The sequence below is a fragment of the Rhopalosiphum padi genome, chromosome 4, assembly GCF_020882245.1.
Source record: "Rhopalosiphum padi isolate XX-2018 chromosome 4, ASM2088224v1, whole genome shotgun sequence".
NCBI lineage: Eukaryota > Metazoa > Arthropoda > Insecta > Hemiptera > Aphididae > Rhopalosiphum > Rhopalosiphum padi.
Genome location: NC_083600.1, coordinates 11,391,313 through 11,416,645, shown reverse-complemented (window position 1 = coordinate 11,416,645; position 25,333 = coordinate 11,391,313). Strand labels below are relative to the sequence as shown.

General features: G+C 25.3%; 1 protein-coding gene across 4 annotated transcripts in view; it reads right to left on the bottom strand.

The window, feature by feature from the left end:
• LOC132929693 (insulin gene enhancer protein isl-1) overlaps nucleotides 1-22,087 on the bottom strand; it is a 58,310-nt gene extending 36,223 nt beyond the window's left edge. The window contains exons 1-2 of one of the 4 annotated variants that reach the window (XM_060995219.1): nucleotides 22,069-22,087; nucleotides 4,771-5,019 (exon numbers count right to left, since the gene is read on the bottom strand). In XM_060995219.1, coding sequence (XP_060851202.1) covers nucleotides 4,771-4,975 — 205 coding nt within the window. In that variant the 5' untranslated portion in view covers nucleotides 4,976-5,019; nucleotides 22,069-22,087. Of the gene's footprint in view, nucleotides 1-4,770; nucleotides 5,020-5,167; nucleotides 5,492-11,159; nucleotides 11,436-22,068 lie in introns of those variants that run through there. The other 3 variants (XM_060995216.1, XM_060995217.1, XM_060995218.1) reach the window with 3 other exon arrangements.
• Between the last annotated feature and the right edge of the window lie 3,246 nt (nucleotides 22,088-25,333).

Here is a 25,333-nt window from a genome sequence, read left to right as displayed (position 1 = left end):
TATATGGTATCTCTCATAGTTGCGTAGGTATTTGCGATGAAATTATTTCTAGGTAGCCAATCCATATTGCCACAGCTTAAATAAAAAAGTTGCGATATTTCTATAAAAATATTATTTAGCCTTTAATATAACTACTATTTTATAAAAAAATTAAGAAAAAAATTAAACTATATTGGTTAGCAAACAAGATCGCAAGTATAATTTCAGATGTTTCAGTAGCTTTCTTTCTATAGTAGTTTATATATATGTTTATTTGGAGACCAGTTTAAAAACAAAAAAAGTACGTATTTACATATAAATAAAATAAAATAATAAATTTTTTTTTTTGATTTGAAGGATCAGAAAATACCAGAATGAAGATTCAGCATATATTATAATCGAAGAAGAACATGCATTTGATAAAATGATACGCAAAAATTATAACTTATATGACTATAATAATTAATATATAAACCTCAATATGCAGCTCTGATCTCAAAAAGTAAAGTGTTTAGGCGGTACATAAAAAATATTATCCGCAGTTTAAACATTAGGTAAAACTACTAACCAATAATGTAATCGATAAAGTAATAGAGTATGCAATAAACACAAAATATATAATATTAATTTATTGAAACCGCTATAAATTTTATGAGTAGATTTAGAGGTCTGAGTAAGTCAATAAAATCCAGTTGATCATTATCTATCTTATAATGTTACTCAAATTTCAATAGGTAAGAAAAATGTTAAATGTTAAAAATGTATATTTTAAGGATTAAATCGGTATATACAAAATACTGTAAAACTCTCCAGGTATTTTTAATAATATAATGTTGGTAACTCATAAAAAAAAAATAGTAATAAAATTAACGCAAATACCTATACAAACATATAAAACTGATCATAATTAAATAATAATAAATAAAACAAAAACAATGATTTTTTTTTTAATATTACATAATATTATTTATAATTATACTACGATTTATATACCTATATATAATGATTATCAACTATAAGATTATTATTCAATTTTGGATTAAATTTAGAAGTATAAAATATTATATTTTATTTAAATTAACCAATTTAACTTAAAATTTATTAATAGAAATACATTAATCATAAATCATAAATAATAACTAATAAGTAATAACGTTATGTATAGGTATTATTATATTGTCCGCTATTTATTCTAGCTATAATAATTCAATATTAATTTAAATTGGATTTACATAATTTATATAAATATTGAATGTATAGATGTCTATCGTCCCAAAAAAGTCTCTAAGAGGGTATACCTTATATGTATAGTGTATACACAGCAATATAGAAATAATAATATAGAATATAGATTATAGCTATCCTGGATTTATTACGGAACTCTATAAAATTAGTAACGTATCTATTCGTAACTTAATATGATTTTGAAAATGTGGATAAAACTTAGTATCTTAAATTTTTAAAACAAGTAACTATATAATGTAAAATAAATATAATTAAATTCAAATTCTTTAATTTATATAGGGAACTACCTAAATTGTACCTATAATTATAATATAATATTATATATATAATGCATTAATTTTGAAATTTAATAAATGATATTTCGTTATTATTTATTAGATTATATATTGGAATAAATATAAATTGTGTATTTAAAAATTAATATAATCATCAATGATTTAAATGTAACATATTTTACATAGATATCATTTTTTTAAATTTTAAATAGGTACATTTGAAAAACATTAATATTTATGTAAATCTTATAAAAAACATATATTTTATATAGGTGTATAAGCAAAGAATATTGTTCTTATGTCTTGAACATTGGTAGCCAGGTATATTTCACATTAAATCATTATAAATATTTTATTACAAATTAAATATGTATAATATATATATATTGAACATATATTATACTTTATAAGTAGGTACTCATCAATTTTTCTAATTTATTTTTGTTGTTTGTGTTCATTTAGTACACATTTTTACACTATAAAAATAAATTTTTACATAAATACTGTGGGTTATTATTATAGAATATCAGGGTTTAAAATTTAATGCATTTATAAATATGATACACGTACATGTCAAATTTTAAAACTTTTTGAGAATTTTCCATTGTTTAAGAGTATTTTTTAATACATTTATAGATATTAAGAATTTATAAATATGATATAAATGAAAAATCGTATCAAATTTCAATACAAAAAAAATGTATTATTTTCTATCTCTATACTAGGTATAACGTGTCGTAATTTCGTTTTAAAATGAAATAACTTGGATTTGGATTTATCATACTGGCCAAATATAGTTTCACGGCAATCAGTCGATTATAAGAGCATACAGATAAAAATTTTATCAATTTAACATTGGTTAAGCCATTATTTTTATGAAATAACTTTTAAATAATAATTTTATTACTTATACCTATAATCTAAAATATATTGTATAACGCTGAAAAAAGTTAATTATTTTAAGAGCATTTTTTTGGAGCTTGTTAGCAAAAAAAGGGAATTAATAGTGTTGCATCAATGTTTTTTTTACATCTAGCTATAGATAAATAGGTATATTATGCAACTTGCATTGCGATGTTACATGTTCCAATAAAACATTACTTTAATATCAACAAACAAGTGTTTATTTAGCTCATGAATGCATTTTTTATATTTATTTAGTGCATTAAAATCCTAGTACACTATATCTATTATAACCTATTTAATAATCTATAAAATAAAAACAAACATATTAATTATGTGTAAAATATTATTTTTATTTGTTTTTATTAAATAAATGGCCATCGAATAATACTATAAATATAAATTAGTTAAGATGTACCTGTTGATAAAATACATTTTAGTAAAAAATATTATTACAAATTAGAGATTACTATATGATACAATTTACAATTATTATTATTATTATTTATAGATATATATTGAAGTAGTTATATGCAGTATAATGTATATGCTGTCATTATCAAATTTTATGAGAATAATTAGATTTAATTTGAAATACTAATAAGTAATAAGGCTCAGAATCAAATTCTATGAAAAATAAAAATACGTATTAATGACTTAGAAAAATTCCATAATATTAAAAAATAAATTAAAGATTCTTAAAAATATATTTAATCCACCAAAAAGCAATTCTGGCCAGTTTGTACATTTATTTTTAGAAAAACTCATTACAAAAAATTTACACAACTTATAGAAATAACAATTTTATAATATCAGGGATATATATTGTGGTAATTATATTATAATCATATTATTTACAAAAAAAACATGAATATATATACATAATTAAGTAAAATATATAACACCTTAATAATAACGTTAGTTTTTGAATTAATACTATATTATAATTAGATTTTTAGTCAACAAATGCTCTAAAAGTAAAAAATTAAAAAAATACGGATTAAAAGCTAATTGTATATAAATTCTTTGATGTAGGAAAACCTATATGAGACACATTTTATGTTTGAAAAGTAACACGTTTTATTATGATATTCAATAAAAAAGAATATGAAACAAATACATCAGAACCATGATGGTATATATAGTAGAGAAACGATTGCCTTTACACAGTAATTGTTTCATGGGGCTGGCCCACAAAGTACAAGCTTAAAATAAATACAATGAATATTAAATAATTTTAAATAGTATATCTTAAAATTTATTTTTAGTTATATATGTACATAATACTCATCATAAAACCCAAATGATGATATTATAATACAGTATTTATTAGACACATTTATTTATATATACAAGTATCATTCGTGTTACTTTGTCATGCGATATTGACCTACAGTATTTGAAAATATTTTTATTTTGTTATGTATAGTCTTACAATAAATTTAAATATTAATTTTGATATTGATATCTTAGTTTTTTTTTAGAAAAAAAAACGTTATAATTATATACTTATTCATTTGTATGATCACTCATCCTGGAATATAATTATAGGAATAATAATAGTTATATTTTAGCCCCCACAGTAAAAATATCGTTCCGGTATCCTTATTGTTATGATGAATTAAAATCTACGTCAAATTTAGAAATTTGACCAATGTTATACTGTGCTTAGAAAGTTAATTAAACCACTAAAATTCATAGAAAAATATTATATCTCGTATATTATTATATAACAAGTATATTTTAATATTTGTAGTATGTATTAGCGTGTAGTGTTATTTATTCATGTAATTCAAATAACTTATTAGATAAACAGTTGATAAAAAATTACGTTATTTTTTAATATAGCTTCCTATTATAGATGTAGCTATAGTTATATAGACCTGAAGTTGAGATTTAAATGTATGATACCTATATATATACTTTTGTGTTTTTAAGCACGAACATGGTGCAGTAGATGTATATAGAATATATTATATATACATATTTTATTCCTACATGTAATATATCTTTGCACATTATATACATAATATATACCGCCTACATTTGCTTAATTTTTTTTACTTAAATCTGTTATCAATAATAATATTGTTTATATATAAAATATACCTATACATTTCAATATAATCGTTCACACCGTATACCTAAATTTTATAGTACCTACCCGTTTAAACTTTTTATATTAGATTTAAATTAAAAGTGCATATACTACTCTTATACTATACATAACTATTATATAAAAACAATATCTATATATGCATATAACATATATATATACAACTTATTCGAATACAAATAATAAATATAGGTGCGGGTATTTGTATATATACCTATAGCTTATATATTATGAAATTAATTTTTGACTTACTTATAGACGGTGGTATGTCGGCGGCCATGTCATATGGCTCGGACTTGACGGGCGATATTCGCAGGGGGCCCCTGTGCAGGGCGGACGGCATCAGGGCGGCCAGCGTGGAACCAGCAGACGGGCTGCAATACTGGGACCACGCGTGTCCCGGCGCCCACGCGCTTGACGTTGTCGAACTCACGGTGGTGGATGCTCGTTCAACCATAAAACAATCACCGCCGTCGGCAACGAACTTGGGCCGTGTACAAACTATACAAACGAATTTAATTTTTTTTTTTATCGGTGAAAAAATACATCTTTATTCTTTATCTATCTATATAGATTGTATTATGTTGCAGATGGTCGCGGACAGTATAGAAAAGTAGTATATTGTATGATATGTATAGGTAATATATACCTATGGTTAAGTATTCGTGTAACGATTACTGCAGCTATTAACTGCTGCAACGGTTTTGACTATATTTCATAACGACGTGTATTATGAAACGGAAAAAATTACAGCCAACGGAATCGGCGAGGGCACTATACACACAATAATATAATATACGCGTAGTCTTCGCAGTTTAAAAAAAATATTAGCTGTTCGTCGTTTTAATAGGCACAATGATTTATTTATTTATTTAATTTTAAATTTATATTTTGCGTTGACTCGGGGACGGACGCGCGTCCCGGCGACACCGCACTACACACTGTACTGTCGGACTGACCGGTGTCGCCGGCCGCCTCCGTCTGGCCGCCGGCCGAGACCGCGCCCACCGACGCCGACTATTGGTGACGAACGCTGTAAAATGGCCGGTCAGGCTCCGGTCTGCGTCAGTGGTGGTGGTGGTGGTGTGTGTGTATGCGCGCGCGCACCTCCGTCCGTCCGTCAGTGTGCAGTTATCGATTCGACCGTCGCCGTCGCTGTGCGTCGGCCGTCGTACGCGGCGTCGCTGTCATATCAGGTACACCATGGTGGTGTTGGTACCCGTATGAAATTTCGCATACGACGCGCTCGTGTTACCGACAAAATAATATGATATACCTACCTATACCTACATAATACCTATTATATTTACCGTTGTTGTCTTTTGCGAAATAATTCTTAGTGAAAAATTATAACAAAAATAGCCAACGTAGGTACCTATATTACGTAATAAATGTTTTTTAGAATAAAATACTTTAGATCCCTTATTAATTTTCTAAAGACTCAACAAAAATATAGGTATAACTACATTAATAAATAATATAACAACATCATATTATCTATAATTGTATAGGTATACGCATATACTCAATTTGATAATAACATATAACACGTGGATTTTTATGTAAATATAGGTAGGTAAATAATTTTAATAAATGCAGATTTCTTTAGAAATTAATCTAACACAGATTAAAAATAAGCTCATTTCATATCACCAAATAAAATAGTAATACGTATTTATCCATTTACGATTAAAAATAATAATAGTTAAATAATATTTTTGTAAATTTTGAAATTAAATATGCATTTTCTTCAATAATTTACCAATACCTATTTATTCATAGCTGATATATTGACAATAATCACCATATATCATAATGTGCATTAGATTTATTATATATTTTGCATGTGATTATTGATTCATTTTTTATGCAATAATCAGTTAAGTAAATCTCACTTCTCAATTTAAACTTTAAAAAATACTAGCACTTCTATTATATATCCATAATAATTGGATATTTTAATCTTAACGAAAAAATTGTGAAACGATTATAATACATTAAAAAAAACATATCTACCTAAACTTAAATCTACAATAATTGTAATAATAATTAAATTGTAAAACCTATTATAGCATGCTTATTAGTTATTATACCTAGATGTTAATGAGATTTACCAATTTTTATAACTTTGGAGCAACAGCTTACAGTAGGTATATATTATTATAATTGTACATAGAAAAGTATTATCAATTTTAAACTTATACAATGTTATTTAGCTATGAAATAAAATCAAGCATAAATATTATATCTATATAGATAATTGTCCTCATAATACGTTTTATTACAAAAAAAAAAATTGTTTAAGGATATAGAAAATAAAATTTTCTTTAGAAATATTCAAATATTGTGTACATACCTGCAATAATTATAATAATACAGATCATATTGTTTTACAATTCAAATCATACACACATATATATGTATATATTATACGCACGATATTTGTTTAATAGTACACTGCAATATAACTATATATATGTGTATAAATTATTTATGTGTTTATATCTATAGAATAGATATAGATATAGATATCTTTGTAGGTATAATAGGTATATATATATATAATAATATGTATACATATATCATGTATAGAATGATGTTATATATTCGTTTGTTTGAGTGCTGCAGTACAAAATAGCTTTGTGTAAGACAGAAAAACAAGTAAACCTATACTCCTTTGAAAGTGTAATCAAAGAAAGAGATTCTACAGCAGCGAATCCCACGAGTGACTTTTCTGTGTTATTACTTTTTTTCAGCGCGGTATGTAACTATATATATATATATATAGATTATAGTGGTATACCTGTATAGGTACAAAATACATGTATAACTCTATCCGGATCTGCAGTATTTAGGGTAGTAATTTTAAAATAATAAACTTCATGACGACAGAACCTACAGAAAAGACATGAGGTATAAAAGTAGCATGGTATGCGATTTATAAAATGTATTCATGGTTCGTACGAACCGTGTTTCATATGCGAGTATGTATGAATATGTGAGGGAAGAAAAAAACGGGTTTTCGTAAAACTTGTAAGTAGGTACATATAATATCTAAATACGAATACTGAAATTGGTACATAATATGAACGCAATATTTTTTTTGGATGGCTTGCGGATGCGTGATACAATATGTATATATGTATATAGGTATCTATATAATATGTATATAAGTAGGTACGTATTATAATATACGTTTTACGTCGTAAATTTTCACACTGCACAGCTACTGTGTGCTTGAATGTATAATATGTATACATACATAGAACAGTATAAACCTTTACATTTGTGAGCTTAAAAAAATAAACTTCTTCCAAAGAATAGCTACAACTTTTATACGAGGCTTAAAGCGTATAGTTATATCTTGTGGATTTTAAAATAGAATATTTAAACATGAATATAAAATATATAACGAGTTCACGAATAAATTAATTGTAATGAAAACGTACGTACGTACTGTAACTGTACAGTTCTTTGAAAATGCTGAATATACTTTCACTCACATCCTGAACTGTGTGTCAATAAATAGATTTATAGCCATCTTTAAAATATTAATCTATGTTTAGGTACCTGTTTAAAAAATTGTTTTTAATAAACAATAAAATTGCGAGATACGAGAAGAAATATAACATAATAGGATTTATTTGTATTTTCCATATTGGATTATATGATAAAAATATTGCAATCCACGGATTTTCAAAAATATATAGAATAATAGGTAAAGATGGTACCTATATATATATATATATATATATATATATATTATATATAAACATTACACATATAAAAAGTGAATAAAATAAATATAATTTCTCAAAGAATGTTTTTTCATATTGTATCTCATAATAGAGGTACGCCTATAGCTATATATAATAAATATATATTTATTATAATATAAATAAACCTGCAGTTAGTATTTATCAATACAATAATTTACATTATATATTACATTTTATAAGAAAAATACGTAAATTATATTGATAAATTATGTTAAAATTTGTTGTTAACATTACCCTATACTTATCAATATTATTATTTCTTTTGTAATATATATTTATAATATATTAATTATAATTAAAAAAATAATAAATAATACATGGGTCATATATATATATATATATATATATGTATATAACAAGCGTAGTATTATATTTGGTACTAAAATATGTCTATAAAGTATAATATAATATATATATATATAATTACTATTGGTATTATAAAACTTGTGATGAACTACTGAGAAATCCACTTAATATTTAACGTACCTACCTATAACTGCAGATTATCGGTAAAAATATTTAGGTATTTACTTATTACATACATATATTATTATGTAGGATATATATTATTTATATATACATGTATTCCCACTACTATATCGATATATAATATAGATTTTATTAAATTTACACTTTTAGACTTTTAAATATTTACATATATATTTCAAAATCATTATCTGTATTTTTACTTAAATGCTTTTAAAAATTTATTTTTTACACGACTAAATGATACATGAAAATATGATACTTGTTGAATTGTTTGATTATAGGTATAATTATACACATAGAAAAGTTTGAAAAGTAAAAACCATAGTGGAAGCAGATCATATATATAATTCAAATGTATACGACAGATATAATTTGTTCGAAAAGATTTTAATATGAATGCAAGTAGCAGATAAGATTGGAGAATTTTTGAAAACCAATCATAAGATTTAAATCAACATATTTCAATATAATTTTAACAGACTATAATATATATAGTATACGATATATACCCCTATAAAATATACCTATATCTTTTATAATATATAAATAGATTATAAGTATACCAATATATTATTTCATAACATAAGTTTGATATTACACCGTGCAGTATCTACACTATGCGAATGTAATAACTGAAAACGTTTAGTGCACCACCTATATGTTATATGTAGTTATATGTATAGATCTAGAATAGTGGTGTATATATATGTATATATTGGTACTATAAAGTTTTAAACTATAAGTTTTAATAGATTGTATATACGCTTTATAAGGATAATCCTCGTTAATAACAATTATGAGTTCATTATAATATTATAGTTGTTTGCAAGCGTTTGAAAAGGGAATATTATTTTAAAAAGAATATCAACAGTTAAGATTATATTATAAAAAAGTTCACCCGAAAATGCTTTACCTACTGCTGAATGGATAGTTTAAGCACACGTGCGTACAGTATTATGTTAATAATAAATGAATGAATTACATTTATTATGTGTAATATAATAGTTGTATGTTCGTTCAAGTCAAAATCAATTACGATTTTATTATAATTGAATATAATACATAAATATAATTTTATAAGTATAAGTATATAAAGTTTGACAAATGTCATTAATTTTTATCTTCATATAATAATCAAGATAACATATACGATTAGTTAGATCTAATAATATTATATCTATACGACATAAAAGTATATTCAACTGTAGTGGTATAGCTATAGTTTACTTACCTATTCATATAACAAAAATCAATTCACAAATAGATATAATATAGGTACCTATAAGGTTACATAATATAATTTATTATTATCACAGAATTTGTTAAGCATTACATTTATATATATATACAAGATATTTGTCAATTCAGAATATTTTGAGTTTAAGTAATACATGGATTATGACCACAGTTGATAACAGGTATAAATATATATATATATATATTATATATAGCTCTCACACCCTTTTAAGAAAAAAACCAAAATCGTATACGATATTCAAGGTTATTATATTATAATATACACTACCATACTCGATCATGGTATACATTGTCACTCGCAGGGGCATATATTATGGCGCCTCATGGACGCCTGCTTAAGACTAAGACGCCGCCACCTTCACCACCGCTTGTCAAGTCGTATAATAAAAATAAAAATTCCTACCTATATATATAAGTACCTATTCTATATAGGTATTCTAATATTCTATATGATGTAATAACAATGAATCTACATATTAAATAATATGTTTATATTAAGTGCACAATTTTATATGTAATTACCTAAAGTCCATAATATATAATGGCATTTTTTTATTTCATGATTCCATTAATTTTTAATGCGAGTTTACAATATATTATCATTATAGACTGTAAAGTAGGTATTTAATATACAGCAATATGATTATTGTTGTTATAAATTGAAAAAAAAACATATTTTAATATTGATGAAATAATATTATATTAGATAATATATAGTTTTATATTTGTCAGCTATTATTTTGTGACACTTTGACTCTTTGTAGGATATATATACGTGGTGACGATTTATTTGATGTACCGTGGACGTATTTATAGGGGGCTGAGGGGGCTTCAGCCCCTCCCGAAATCCAGGAAATATTTATTAAGTCTGCTTATTATGTCCTATCATATGTAAATTGTAGAAGTTCAATATAATTAAAAATACCTCAGACCCTCCCAAAAAAATTTCTAAATACGCCCCTGGTATGTGCATCACACTTATATATCGCTGTCGCGCATATATATTATAATCGCATGATAGGTATAATATTATATATATAAGTAAAAACTTAAAATACGATAGAAATATACGTGTGTAATTATATATTTATGTAATAAGATAATATAAGTACTCACTATCATCGTCTGACGTACAGTAATACGGAGGCATATCGAAACTTGACGTTGTTTGATGTAGCTTAAGTTGATGATCCACGTGTAAATTATATTTTTATATTTATTTATATTGCTCGATGTGAGTATATCATACTGCTGCGAATGAATTTGTATAGTTAGATATTATACGAGTATACTGCTTAGATATAATAATAATATAAGGTGTATATAATGCGTATAATGTATATTTTTCTTTTTTACACTTGTATCGCGTAACGTATCTTACGACCGACTGAACTCGACACACCACGTTGGTCGGGTATTGCAGCTTAGGTATGCTACACGCGTGTTATGTTTTCTTCTTCGTCTTATTTTATTTCTTTTTCGTCTCCCGCGTTTGCTCTCTCTTTCTACGAGTATATATATTTCTCTCACCACGCGTCGTTGTCCGCACGTATTGGAACACACACATATACCTATATATATATATAGTACATTGTACGTGTGTCCAGACTGGCGCCAAAAATGGGTAAAAACCGTCTGCGTGAATCAGGTAAATAAAATACGCGACACAAAATTCGGTGCCTGCCTGGTCGGGGACATAAAAATCGACGACGACGTGTGACAAGATCGAGGCGCCGCCACCACCACCACTACTACCGCCACCATCACTGCAAACACTGGTGAGTATAAGGATACTATATAATATATAGGTATACTAACTCCAATATAAACATTATAATATTAATACGTGACGTGGACAATCGAAACTTCCGGCAATGAAAACACCTGGTCAACCCTTTTTTCCTTTTATTCTTGGCAATATACGTGAATTCTGTTTTCATTATGCTCCTAGTACAACTATAATCACCATCACATTCATAATTTGAACCTTTATTAATAAAGTATATAACACCCGAGCAGGTAAAGTATAATATTTAGGTCGGATACGTATATATATGTACGACTATAATTATATTATTCTTTATATCACATGATATATGTAGGTATATTATGACTTTATCAGTGTTATTATTCATAGTCATATTGGACCGGGTTTAACAATGGTTCAATAGTAGTCTTAATTATAATAATATATGCGTATAAATATACAGTATTACACTATATTTATACCTATATAGATACGAGATTCTTTATGTTACCTGCTTACTATAGAGTACTGCAGTCTGCAATACTGTCATTCAAATCACTGAACTGCAGTTTGGTTGACGACACTTTGGATATAGTAGAAAAAATTCTTATATCTTCTTTTGTCTTTATTTTGACAAAATTGATTTTAACCACAAATTTTAAAATTTCGAATAAATTTCTATTATCAGCATTTTTTTAGACATATTATAATTTTCAAAATAATTTGGTTATCTTTGAGCTATTAATAGGGATGAGAAATGAACCATTTTTGTTTTTATATAAATATATTGATAAAAATTGTTATACTCTGTCAAAAAGTTGAAAAATTAATACAATATAGGTACAATGCGATTTATCTTTGAATACTGATTTAACACACCATTACAGTGACTATCTCAATAATAAAGTCAGAAATATTTACTATATATATGCATCTAACGATTCTAATGTCTATATACCTATAGTAAAGCGACCTACCTACCCTTATTTTTATGTTTACTTCGAAAAACATTATACTTAAAGTCATTAATTACGTTTACTATAGATTATTACTTCAAAATGAGATCGAATATTTTAATTATGTTAGATTTATTATTGTTTATTTAAAATAATAATAATAATGGTTAATTTAAAAAAATACCAATATAACTTTACAACAATTAACTGAGTAAAATAAATAACTATTAGAGTAGAGACTACAGAAAGATAATATTATGTATACATAATTTACTTAAATATAATTATATGTTTAAACGTCTTAAAGTTACATGAATAAAATACATTAATTAGTATTATTTGGTCTATATTCTGCAGTGCGTATAGAGAGTACATATATTATACCTAATATAAACTCAATTAAATAAAAATTAGGTTTTTCGTTTTACTGGATAATATCTATAATAATAAAATTATTCTATAGGACAGTTATAGTTATAATTATATTTATTAATTATTACTAAGTGACTATTATTACCTCATCCTTTGGCTTAACCATCATCTTAACTAGTTGATATTTATAATTTTATTTATTTAAATTATTATTATTACTTAAGGCATACGCGTATACTTCAAAGTTCAAACAGTAAAATTAAAAATTGTTTTCTTACTGTAAATACAAAATATCAGACTGAAAATACAGACAAGCCCAAGAACACTCGTTTCGCTTCGTTCCCCTCAGTGCAATGGTATAGTGATGTATTATTATGAATGTTATGATATTAAATTTGAAAGCAATGATAAATCTATACCCCGCATTAAAAAAAAAAAAAAAAAAAAAAAAAACCTATTATATTTGAGCTGAGAATCACTAGATATAATAATAAAATAATATAGGTATTATATAAATATAATATAGAATACAAATAGCAATAATTACACAATCAAATTCATATTACTTGCTATATAAACTATAGGTAATTTGGTTATTAGGTTAGGTTATTGATTTATTTCATGTTGATATTGATTTGTATTTATAGTATAATAAGTAATATTAATTGTGCAAGTAGTTTGATTTTGCTTGTTAGCTATATTAGCAGAAAACGTCAAGAGTTTATAGGTACCTATATAAACTCTGTTAACCTAAACTAACCACCATCCTCCTCAGATTACGAGTCAACCATATTTTAATCGATTTATAATATTTATTATAAGATTTACAATTAATAATTCTAGTGGAATTTAATAAATTTAAATCTATTTAGGTAAAATATTGGCTTTAATTCAATATTTTAATAATTTAAATATACAAATTATTTTTTTGACGAGTACCTACCTATTATAATAATTAATATAATATATTAATTTAAATTTGATTAAATTCAATAAATATGTAAAATATAGTGAAGTTTTATAAAGTAATTATTATACAGTGAAAACTTTGAATCTTCGAATCCCAGTTAATTATAGTAGTCAGAAAAATAAATGTTTAGGGTTTGTTTAAAATTATATTAATTATGCTTTTCTATGAGCTCTCAAATTTCAATATTTTACTATTTGTTAAGCATCAAAACAATTCAGTGTTATGGAAAAATAAATCATATGCAGTACTTGAACATTCAGGAATTTTCTCTTGTTAATGTTAATATAATGTAAAATAAAAAATAATGTAAATTTGAGGTTTAATTATTTTGTTCTTTATATGTATGTCTATTTAAGATGCTGGCGATATTGCAGGTCAATATAGTAACTCCTAATTATTTTGTGTATTCTATTTTATTAATTGCAGTACTACATAAACAGTTATTTATTTCAAAATTTACATTGTGAATTTGTATTTTGTTCATATACTTGGGGTTGCGTTCTTTTGTCTAGAGTAAAAGCTACATTAAAAATGTAAGTATTATGTCCTGACTTTTGTGACAGTAGTAATTTATCTTTCTCAAATAAGAATCATACTTTTTTCCTATACATTATTCAGTAGATTAATTTTTTTTAAATTGTATATATCTAAATAAATTGCAATTCGAACGAGTAGTTTTTGAGTTAGTTATTTAACTTTGTGTAATTTATTATAATCATAATATGATTAAAAAATATGGGGTATGTTGGTTTTAAAATTATAGAAATATCACTAAATTTAATTTTACCTATTTTATTATTATTATTTTATAACTTTATAAAATTACCGAAGTATAATTAGCTATCAGCACTATAGGTAAATTAAATATTACATATTTTTTAAAATATTTTAAAATAATTTTGAAGGATTTTAAGTAAGGCTAGGATTTCTATGCATTTGCATGTTTTTTAAGTCTAAATTGATTGGTTGTCACTGTTGTGCCCATTCTCGATTAAATACAACAATTATTTTTTTTTTTGCATATTTTGAATATAATTGCATATAACAATATATATATATATATATATATATACACATTTTTGAGAATATTGTTAATTTTAAATAGTGTTTATTTATATATACTATACATATACATATACATATTTATATAAGAACGTCTATAATAATTATTGGTTTATTTGTCGAATTACGTATCATAAATATATTACCAAGTACCAATCTAAACTAAAAATGTTTAACATTAAGTTTATAATATAAACGGTGAATAAAAAACGGAAGAAAAAGATTTTAATATTATTTTAAATCCGGGACATAATTTAAATATGCTCTAACAACATTGCGTGATGTGGAAAGAAGTTTCAACCAATATAAATCTTCGATTTAATCGCCGGCCGTTCACATTTGAAACTTAAAAAAACTTAATTTAATAATAGCATGTAATTGTAATTACATGTAATGCATTAACTAATATTAAAAAAAAATTGTTTTTGCACATTTTGGTAAATAAAATGCATATTATACAATTTTTTACTGTATAGAAATCCTAGTCCTAATTAAAAGTAATTATTAAACTTAGTATCTATCGATAAATTTTTATTTTAAAAACTCAAAACTGCTCGTTCAAATTTTGATTTTGATACTATTATTAAGTAAGAACATTAACATTTTCAATATCAAACGATTTAAAGTAAAAAAGGTTAGTTCTCTTTTGAAAAATAATTTTGTATCACCATAAGACACTCCTTAACTGGTGTATAAACTTATATATTTAAAAAGATTCTTATAAATATAAGTACTTAAAAATTTAAAAAATAAGAATTTTAATAAATTCAATTAAAGGAAAACAGGGCGACTATAAATTATAACATTAAGTTTATATCTATAAACGAAAGTTATACAACACACAATAATATGAGAAATTAAATAATAAGATTTAAGATCAATATTATATTGAAGAGTATCGGTATTCTAAAAGGCAAGTAAAATAACATCAAAAAATTGATATTTTATACAACCAATATATAGATGTATAAATAATAATGTATACCTAATATATATAGCATAATTATGTGATATGTTATCTTGCTATCTTCTATGACTATATATATCTACAAATCATATATTATGTCTAATGAAAGTAGATAACGTACGATCTTAAATAAATGTATAATACTATATATAGCCATATAGGTATTATTATAATCCGAGAACTATATTTATATACATTTACAATATTTACATGATACATATATTAACTCATATTCAATGTATATAATATGTACAAGTACCTATCCAACATTGCAGCAGCTCTCTGTTCACCCCTTCACCTTCATTCTGATGGATTCTTTACATAGCGATGGCTTGTATAGTGAAAACACATTTTACAATAATATATAACATCATATAATAATAATAATAATAATAATAATAATAATAATAATAATATACAACAAACCTATATATGTACCTTCGCGTTTATTTAAACTTATATACTAGCCTTATACATAGGCGCGTTCTCCATTGGCCGGCATCATCACATACGGGTCGTGAATCGTGATTTTTATTTTTTTACTCGCTTAAGAAAAAATGGCGGCCGTGGCGTAATGGATTTCTGTATATACCTTACATGCACTCTGTGATTATAACGCCGCAGCACAACACAGCGCAGCACGCATTTGTCTGAAAACCGCTCAACGACTAGTACCAACGAATGGATGTATTTTTTTTTCGTTAACGGATCCCGACGAGGGGGGTAGGGGGCCTAGTGTATGCAAATGCCCAACATGCTGCATTACAGTGCTTTATTATATTATATCATATATATTATAATTATTATTATATGGAACAATTGCTTTTTTCTTTACACGTATGATATTATACGATATAATACGTATAGGTACGTATTACGCATTATACATAACAATGTAATTTATAAGGAATAAATATTTATAGCATAAACATAGACAAAGATACTGTCCACGATGCCCGATTTCCTACTTTGCTCGTAACATATATATTATACTATATTTAGGTATAGGTATAAAATATCCTAGTAGGTATGCCTACGATGTATTTATTCACGGGAAATCCAAACAACACTATGTAATGTATTGTTATTATATCAATACTATACATATAATTAAAATTTATTAAAATATTATAATTTATTTAGGTAAATAGATATATTTATGATTATCTAAACTTTATAGTTTCAAACATAAATACCACCTATAAATTGTTATTATAAACTATGAATACAATAAAACCAACAACGCAGAGGAGAGTTTGTTTTCACGGTGTATGATCTTTTTGTTGATAATAATGCATAATACTACGTGTTTTGCGAAATGTACCTATATATATGTATCCAATATACATATTCACTTATAAGTAGGTGTGTATAGCCTACTCGGGCAGACATAAATATGTGCACAATCCGCGGGGGCGGCGCCTTTGACGCGGGACAACTTAACCGGAAACGTGTCAATACACGTCAGCGCGATTCGGTGCAGCAGTAGCAGCGGTATATCAGTGGTGCAGTTGTAGAGGTGTATCTCTCTATCGCTTTCACTCGCAATCATTCTCTCTCCCTCTCTTTTTTTCTCAGTATCTCTATCTATATATCTGTTTATAAAAATAATATATATATATACATAAATAACTGCAAAGGTGAGCAGCAGCGTGCAAGTGACGGACAGAGATAACAATATATATATAAATATCTGAAACGCCGTCGTCGTGGTGTCAGTTACGTGCGACAACGAGAACCGCAACGCCACGGTTGCCGCCATTGAGAATATAATAATAATATAATGTGCGCGGGTATTATCAAAAAAAAAAAAAAAAAGAAAAGGAAAAACAGATAGTATCTCTCCCAGCTTTAGTCTCCGACTACACATGCGCGTATATATTGTATTATATACCGTGACATCTATACCATAGGTATACAATAATATGCAGGTTACCGTCACTATATCATATAATAATATACATTTATACATTACTAGTATACATATGATACCTAAACATAATAGGTATTATAGTATACACATACCGTTCTATTATATGTACCTAAATATTCTTCTCTATAGGATACTATAATACTGCATGTTCATCGTATAAAAATGCGTTGAACATTTTTTCATCAACACAAGACAATGCGATTATACGTGTAATAATTATTATAATAATACATATTCAACTTGAAGGTCGTTCTTTCTGAATACTTCAACTACATATACAAGTATAAACATTACGAATGTGCATGATGCAGATATAATAAATTTGTATAAGAAGGTATAGGTGCATAAAACATAATATTAATATTGTTAATGATATACATTATAATATTATATAATTATATTTATCTCTTATACACATATTATATATTATATACTATTGCATGCAGTAATACCACAGTACACAGTAGTAACGAGTATATTGCTCTTATTATTGGTATAACGCTGTATAATATCCTAAAAAAACCGGTTCGAAGTGTATATTATTTGCATTATTTTTTTTTTTTTGTCAAATATTTATTTATTGTTATTTTATTATATTATAAAAGACATTGCTATTTTTTTTTTTACTTATAGATAGTTTTAAATGTTTGTATTTATTTCTCATATGTATAATATTATTAATATCACAATGATATGCATGCATATGAGCGTTTAATTTCTATGTAACGGTTCCGAGAGTCTGAAGTATAAATAAATTTAAAATTGAATATACCTATTGCACTTCTATGATTATTACAATACATATTTTAGTTCATAATTATGTCTAGTATCTATGTTTATATCAATAAAATACATTTTTTTTTTAAATATACATATAGTGATTTAACCGCTGAATTAACGTAACAGCGTATACACAATACAGTATCCAAAATATTTAAGCTAATTTTATACCATGAACTTATTTTCACAATTTTGCGGTACACCGGTGTTAATACAATCTAATAATTTCCAACTTATAAGTTAATAGTAATATACTATATTATGATACAATTTGATAATTTTTGATAATATAATAATAAATCCCTAATAAACAAGCAATTTTTTTTTCAACATTAATTTAACTTTCTCTAATGTTTATATCAAAATAAAACATAATAATAATATAAATTAATGATAAAATATTTTAAGAAATTGTTACTGACAAAAATATCCAATGATTTATCATTGTATTCAAATTATTTTTATTACACACATTACAATAATGATATGTTACAAATGAAACTTACTATACAGCAGATGAGACTTCACTGTTTTTTTATGATTAACAATTATTTTTGGAATTTTACTAGCAAATTAGACACCTGTTTCAATAGATGGACTATGATTATTTTTTAAGTGTAAAGCAACTATCTATTAATTTAATAAAGGCATGTACAAAAAAGAAATATAATATTTTACCGAACGTGATGATTTGTTCAACTATTATTTTTTGTATGTTATATAGGTAGGTACTTGTATAATGTACCAATTAAATTTTCACGAATGATTGACTAAAAGTGGCAATAAATTGTTTTATAAAGATATTGTAATTTTATAACCCTTAAAAACAAAAGTGTGTGAAAATAATGTGCAATAAAAATCACAAAAACCATTTGACTGATAATTGTTGACATTGACTAGTATTATTGAGCATACACAAAAATATTTAAAAAAGAATATGTTGAATTAAACAGATTATCTAATATAAAATGTGTGTTGTGAGTTGTAATAATGGCGAAATAAAACAATAAATGTAAAGTAAATAATAATTTGAGTAAAAACATAACATTAAAAATGTTTTGATTTTTATATCATGATAAAATAATATTATACTCGGCTTTATAATTTTTAATTCTTAATAATTATTTGTATCCTGTTTAATCGTATAACATCTATTTCTATAGTAAGTAGTCTAATGTAGGTATATGAAACGTATCTAAAAAGTATTCGAAAGATAATTATTTTTAAAATCCTTTAATTGGGAACAAAAAAAAAAAAATATACACATCTATTTAATTTTTATTTGTTGTGAGATGTAGTCTTTAATTGTTTTATGGTGTATGGAATATGGATACTATGTTTAGTAAATACTTTAGTGATGTACGTATAACCGCTATATAAAATATTGAAAGCATATTATATTATCTTTGTTATACGCTTTCTAAACATTAATCATACTATATACAATTATTTATTTATTATTATAAACTATAAATAATGTAATAAAAAATTATTGATTACAGTAACTATTATGATATTTATAAAAATAAACCAAATGTTAATAGGTTAAATAGGTATTATGGAAAAATTTAACTATATTGACTATTTATCTGCTAAACATAATTTATTTAGATATACCATGATCGTCTTCAATACAAAATAAATATATATATGTACCTACAATAAGTATTATTTAGAATAAACTAAACAATTTTAAAGAAGTTAAATATTTAATATAGACATAATAATTCACATTACTTATACATTAAATTTTGTACATTTGTGTATATTATGTCAAACTTTCATACGTAGTATTAACAGCTTTCGATAAAATGTTATATTTTTCAATATTCGAATATTATCAAAATTATAAAAAAAATAATCATTTACCTACTTATTCAATAGATATTATATTAGGTACTTAGTATATATATCTTTATATTATTAAATACTACATAACAAAATAACTGTAATTTGTTAACGCAATGAATCATATATATATAAATGGATGACGAATACATTTTATACATAATATGTAACACTATATAATATTATATATTATTATATAGGTACTCATAGTGTATAATAATGATAATAATATATATATATATATATAGTATGCCGTTGGGACTTGGTTTGGTTTTTTAAACACAAATTAATACAATAGGCAGCCAACAAAAGACGCGCGGGGCGGACGTGTAGCAGAAGAGCTGAGTGGTCGCATAACAGCCGAGTTCCTATATATAATATACAAAATACATACATATATATATATACATATATTATTATCTATAAAAATATATTCGCGAGATGTACACTATATTATCATATATAATGTATATCAGAGTATATGACGCGCGTAAAAACGGGTGCGCGCATAGCGTGTATAATTCGTGTAAAAACTGGTGTGGTGGACTGTTGGCATGGAATACAGCAAAGGGGGATAAGGGGGTTTGTAAAATGTAAAAAAAAATTGAAAATTCAATGTGTCCTTTATGTTCGATAAGCAAACATTTACTGTAGTGGCACACAATAAATAATACGGACAGACCGCAGCGCCATTTAAACCGCGATATTGTACGATAATATAATAGCGCACGCACGTCTAATAGTTTATAACGTATATGTATATATATATATAAATGAGTCTTAGAAAGGTATGTATTATATTATGTGCTTATGTATGTATGTGCATATAATAAAATAATGTTATGTTATAATAATTCGGGGCAGATGACAAAATGCCGCCGGTTCACGGACCGTCGGTTCGTTTCGCATGTAATCCTCGGTGACGACAGAGCTGCTACAGTAGCCCCTCGCCGCGGTCCCATGAGCGGGGCATGTACCTACTTACTCATTATATAATACCTATCGTCAATACGTGTATATATTTATATATATATCTACTTTACTATATAATACAAATATCCCAATGTATTACAATAAATAGTAAACGCGTAAGGTTCTATATATATTTGTATACTATATTTTATATAGGTAGTGTCATACTGTTATCTGCAATTTAATTCTATACCTACCTACATAAATATATAATATAATATGCACGTTGATAGTGTAACGATTGGCTTAAATATATGTATAAATTTGAATAACATAGATAGTATAATACTATTTTAGTCTTTGATGCGTATATCCAATTGACGTTATTCTTACAAGGAATTTGACACTTGTGGGTTGTGAATAACATATATGTAGGTGATTTATATATCAATAATATGTATAACAATAAATACCTTACCTTTACGAACGGTTCGGCATACAATCCACGACAAACAAGTGACGCGTTTCTTAGAGGTGATGTGTTGAAGTGTTCGGATGGAGGCTAGTCAAGACTAATTGTTGTTGAAATGGTGTCGTAGGTACTACAGCACTATCTACACTAAAAATATACCGCACTTGCAAACGTCTAAACTAAAATCATTCTGTCTAAACCATCGATAATCGGGAGGTTGTAGCGAGATAGACGTGAAAAAATCAAACGGTATAACGTTTGGTCGTAAACTCGTAAACTGTTTTTAGTACGGTGAAACGCCATAGTTTATATAGAACCTCACCGGTATTCATGGACGAACATATTCGGAAAATTGCCACCAACATATTTTTCGGTAAAATCCAGCGAGATTATAATAATTTATGTTTAGATTTATTGTTTTCAGTGCTGTGTAAAACAAATGGGTGGGTAACCGCAATGTTTTTAGTCGATCAATAATTTAACTTTAAAGCACAAGACGTATCAAGTGACAAGTGTGTTAATTACTGAATTATTTGGTTTACAGAGCTGTCGATATAATCGTTGTCAAGTGCACTTGTAAGTATTCTAAAAAATTGTATAATTTCTGCACAAAAATCTAACAGAATAATAATGAAATTCATCAAATAAATAATATACTATAGTGTATTATTATAAATTATAATAATTTATAAAAAAATAACAAGTTGTATTTACCAAAGTATTCCTATTATGTGTATATCTTACACTTCCTGTATTCTACATACATTTATAATTATAATATTATATTAATTTTTTGTTTATAATTATTTTCGGAAAATATAAAATACTATTCAGGTTCTAACTCGGAACATTGAATAAAAAAAAAACAAAATGGCGTGTTTACGTCCAACCAATACGACTATATAGTTGATAAATTGAAATAATATTATCATGCTCATAAGTTCGTTTATACAAGGAAATTTATAAATGTGTAATATTATATTTTAGTCTTGTAGATCTTCAAAACTTGTCATTCGAATAAATTATATTATTTTGTAAATAAATAATCAATTTAAATAGGTTCTGATCATTTAAAATAATATATAAATCTATTATAACAAATAACAATATTTTTTTTGTTATTAAACCTATTACTTTTGTATTATTATTATTTCGTTTATACATTTATAACTATTATACATTAAGAAATCATAGTTTATATTTAATATTATGCATGTGGTATAATGTTATATCATTTTACTGTAAATTATAACATGCCTAAGGTATTGTAATATACAAGATACAACGATTCGTCGACATACAATACATAATATACGCCTATATATAGGATATAGAAGCTATATGTATTATAATGTATATATAGAATATACAAATGCCTGCTGCACCATAACTCGCAAGGGTTATTAATTATAATGTTACGTGAATACCATGGAGACTTGTAAAATATAATTATTAAACCTCTTACCGTGAGCGTCTAATTAGTATATACCTAGGTAGGTATAATATATTATGTACATAGCTTATTAAATGTGAGTGTATGTATATGTAATATTATGTGATAGTAGGTATACCTAGGAATCTAGCTATTGCCTGTATAAATATATGTAATTGTGTATAATTATATTCGCTACTATACGCCCTTGGAAAATATACTTAACCAGTCATAGGACTATATATAAAAAATGTTTATTTTTGTTTTACATTTTATTTTATTTGTTTGTAGATAACGTGATACAATTCTGTGTATATTACCGCTCCATACAGTTATATGCGACTGTGTACTTTGTGCAACTTACTATTTAGTAGAAATGTTTCTGATCAAAATCATAATATCGAAATATATGATCTACAAATGGCAATGTACCGATTGATAACTGACAAGTTTAGTTTTCAAAAATATTTCATGTACCAACACACCTTTTGACAACTGACATATAGGTCCTTAACTTATATAACCACAAAAAAAACATTATGATGAGTGGTTTATAAATATAGTATTGACGCAACTATAATAATATGACGTTCTATAATAAAAAAAAACCTTATAATATAAAATATTATGGACCTCATTTTCGTTATTTTTTTTTCTACTTTTTTACGTCATTTAATTCTTACAAATAAGTACACTTAAGAAAATTAAAATTTCAAATTGTTTTATATTTTGAAGTAAATCTGAGGAAAACAGTTTATTTTTTGGAAAATAATCTGAATGATATGTAACTGTGTATTATGATATACATTTATAGGTACAGTATATTATATTATGAATTTTTACAAAATGTTGGATCAATTTTAAGTTGTAAAGAAAAAAATCATGAAAATATTATATTAGTAATTAGTAATAGTAGCAGTATTATATTTCTAATACTATGATTGGAAACATAAGATAATAGCATAATGTCTATACATTTTATTGAAATAACTTCCTAATAAGTATAGTAGGTATAATTGTAATAATTGTATATTTATATAGGCAATTTAATGATAACTTTATAAAATTATTTCACGAAATTTGAAAGTTGTACATAATTATTGATAACATTTATTTATAAAAAATGTATATTATTACTTAGGTACCTATGTATAAAATAATACCAACTTAATTAAAAAATGTATAGATATAATGTAATGACTTTTTTATTTCTTTATCAAATACATTTGTATAATTTATTATAATTTTAAATAATATAATTTTAAATCCGACTGCAAGTAATTCTAATTTTACTTTTAATGTCTATTTATATTTTATAAATATTACTTTTAAAGCATATAAAATAAAACAAAATTTAAAATTATATACAAATGTTGTTTTATTTCTTTAGAGTGTATATTATATTATCATCATTATTATTATCACTTAAAAAATAAGAAAAATATTAATACGATTACCTCCTATACGTCCTATAACGCCCCACAATGTTTATAATACCTATAATATAGGTAGCTATGTACTCTTATTAATTTATAATTATAATAATTCGTAATAAGTTGTATATTATTCGACTAGATAGCATAATATTTAATTAAACTAAATAAAATACACAAAAACGAGAAAATCTATTATATTATACCTACTAATTGCTATACCGCCCAGTACTTACATTATTATGCGTTCTGTTATAAATATTTTACGTCAAACGGCATCGACTGTTGAGTGTCAAGTACAATAATGTATACGTTTATATATATATACTATATATTATAATATTGTTATACGTGTTGCCGCAGCAAAGAGTCGACGACGTTTCTTCGGTAGGTGCTTGAGCGTGTA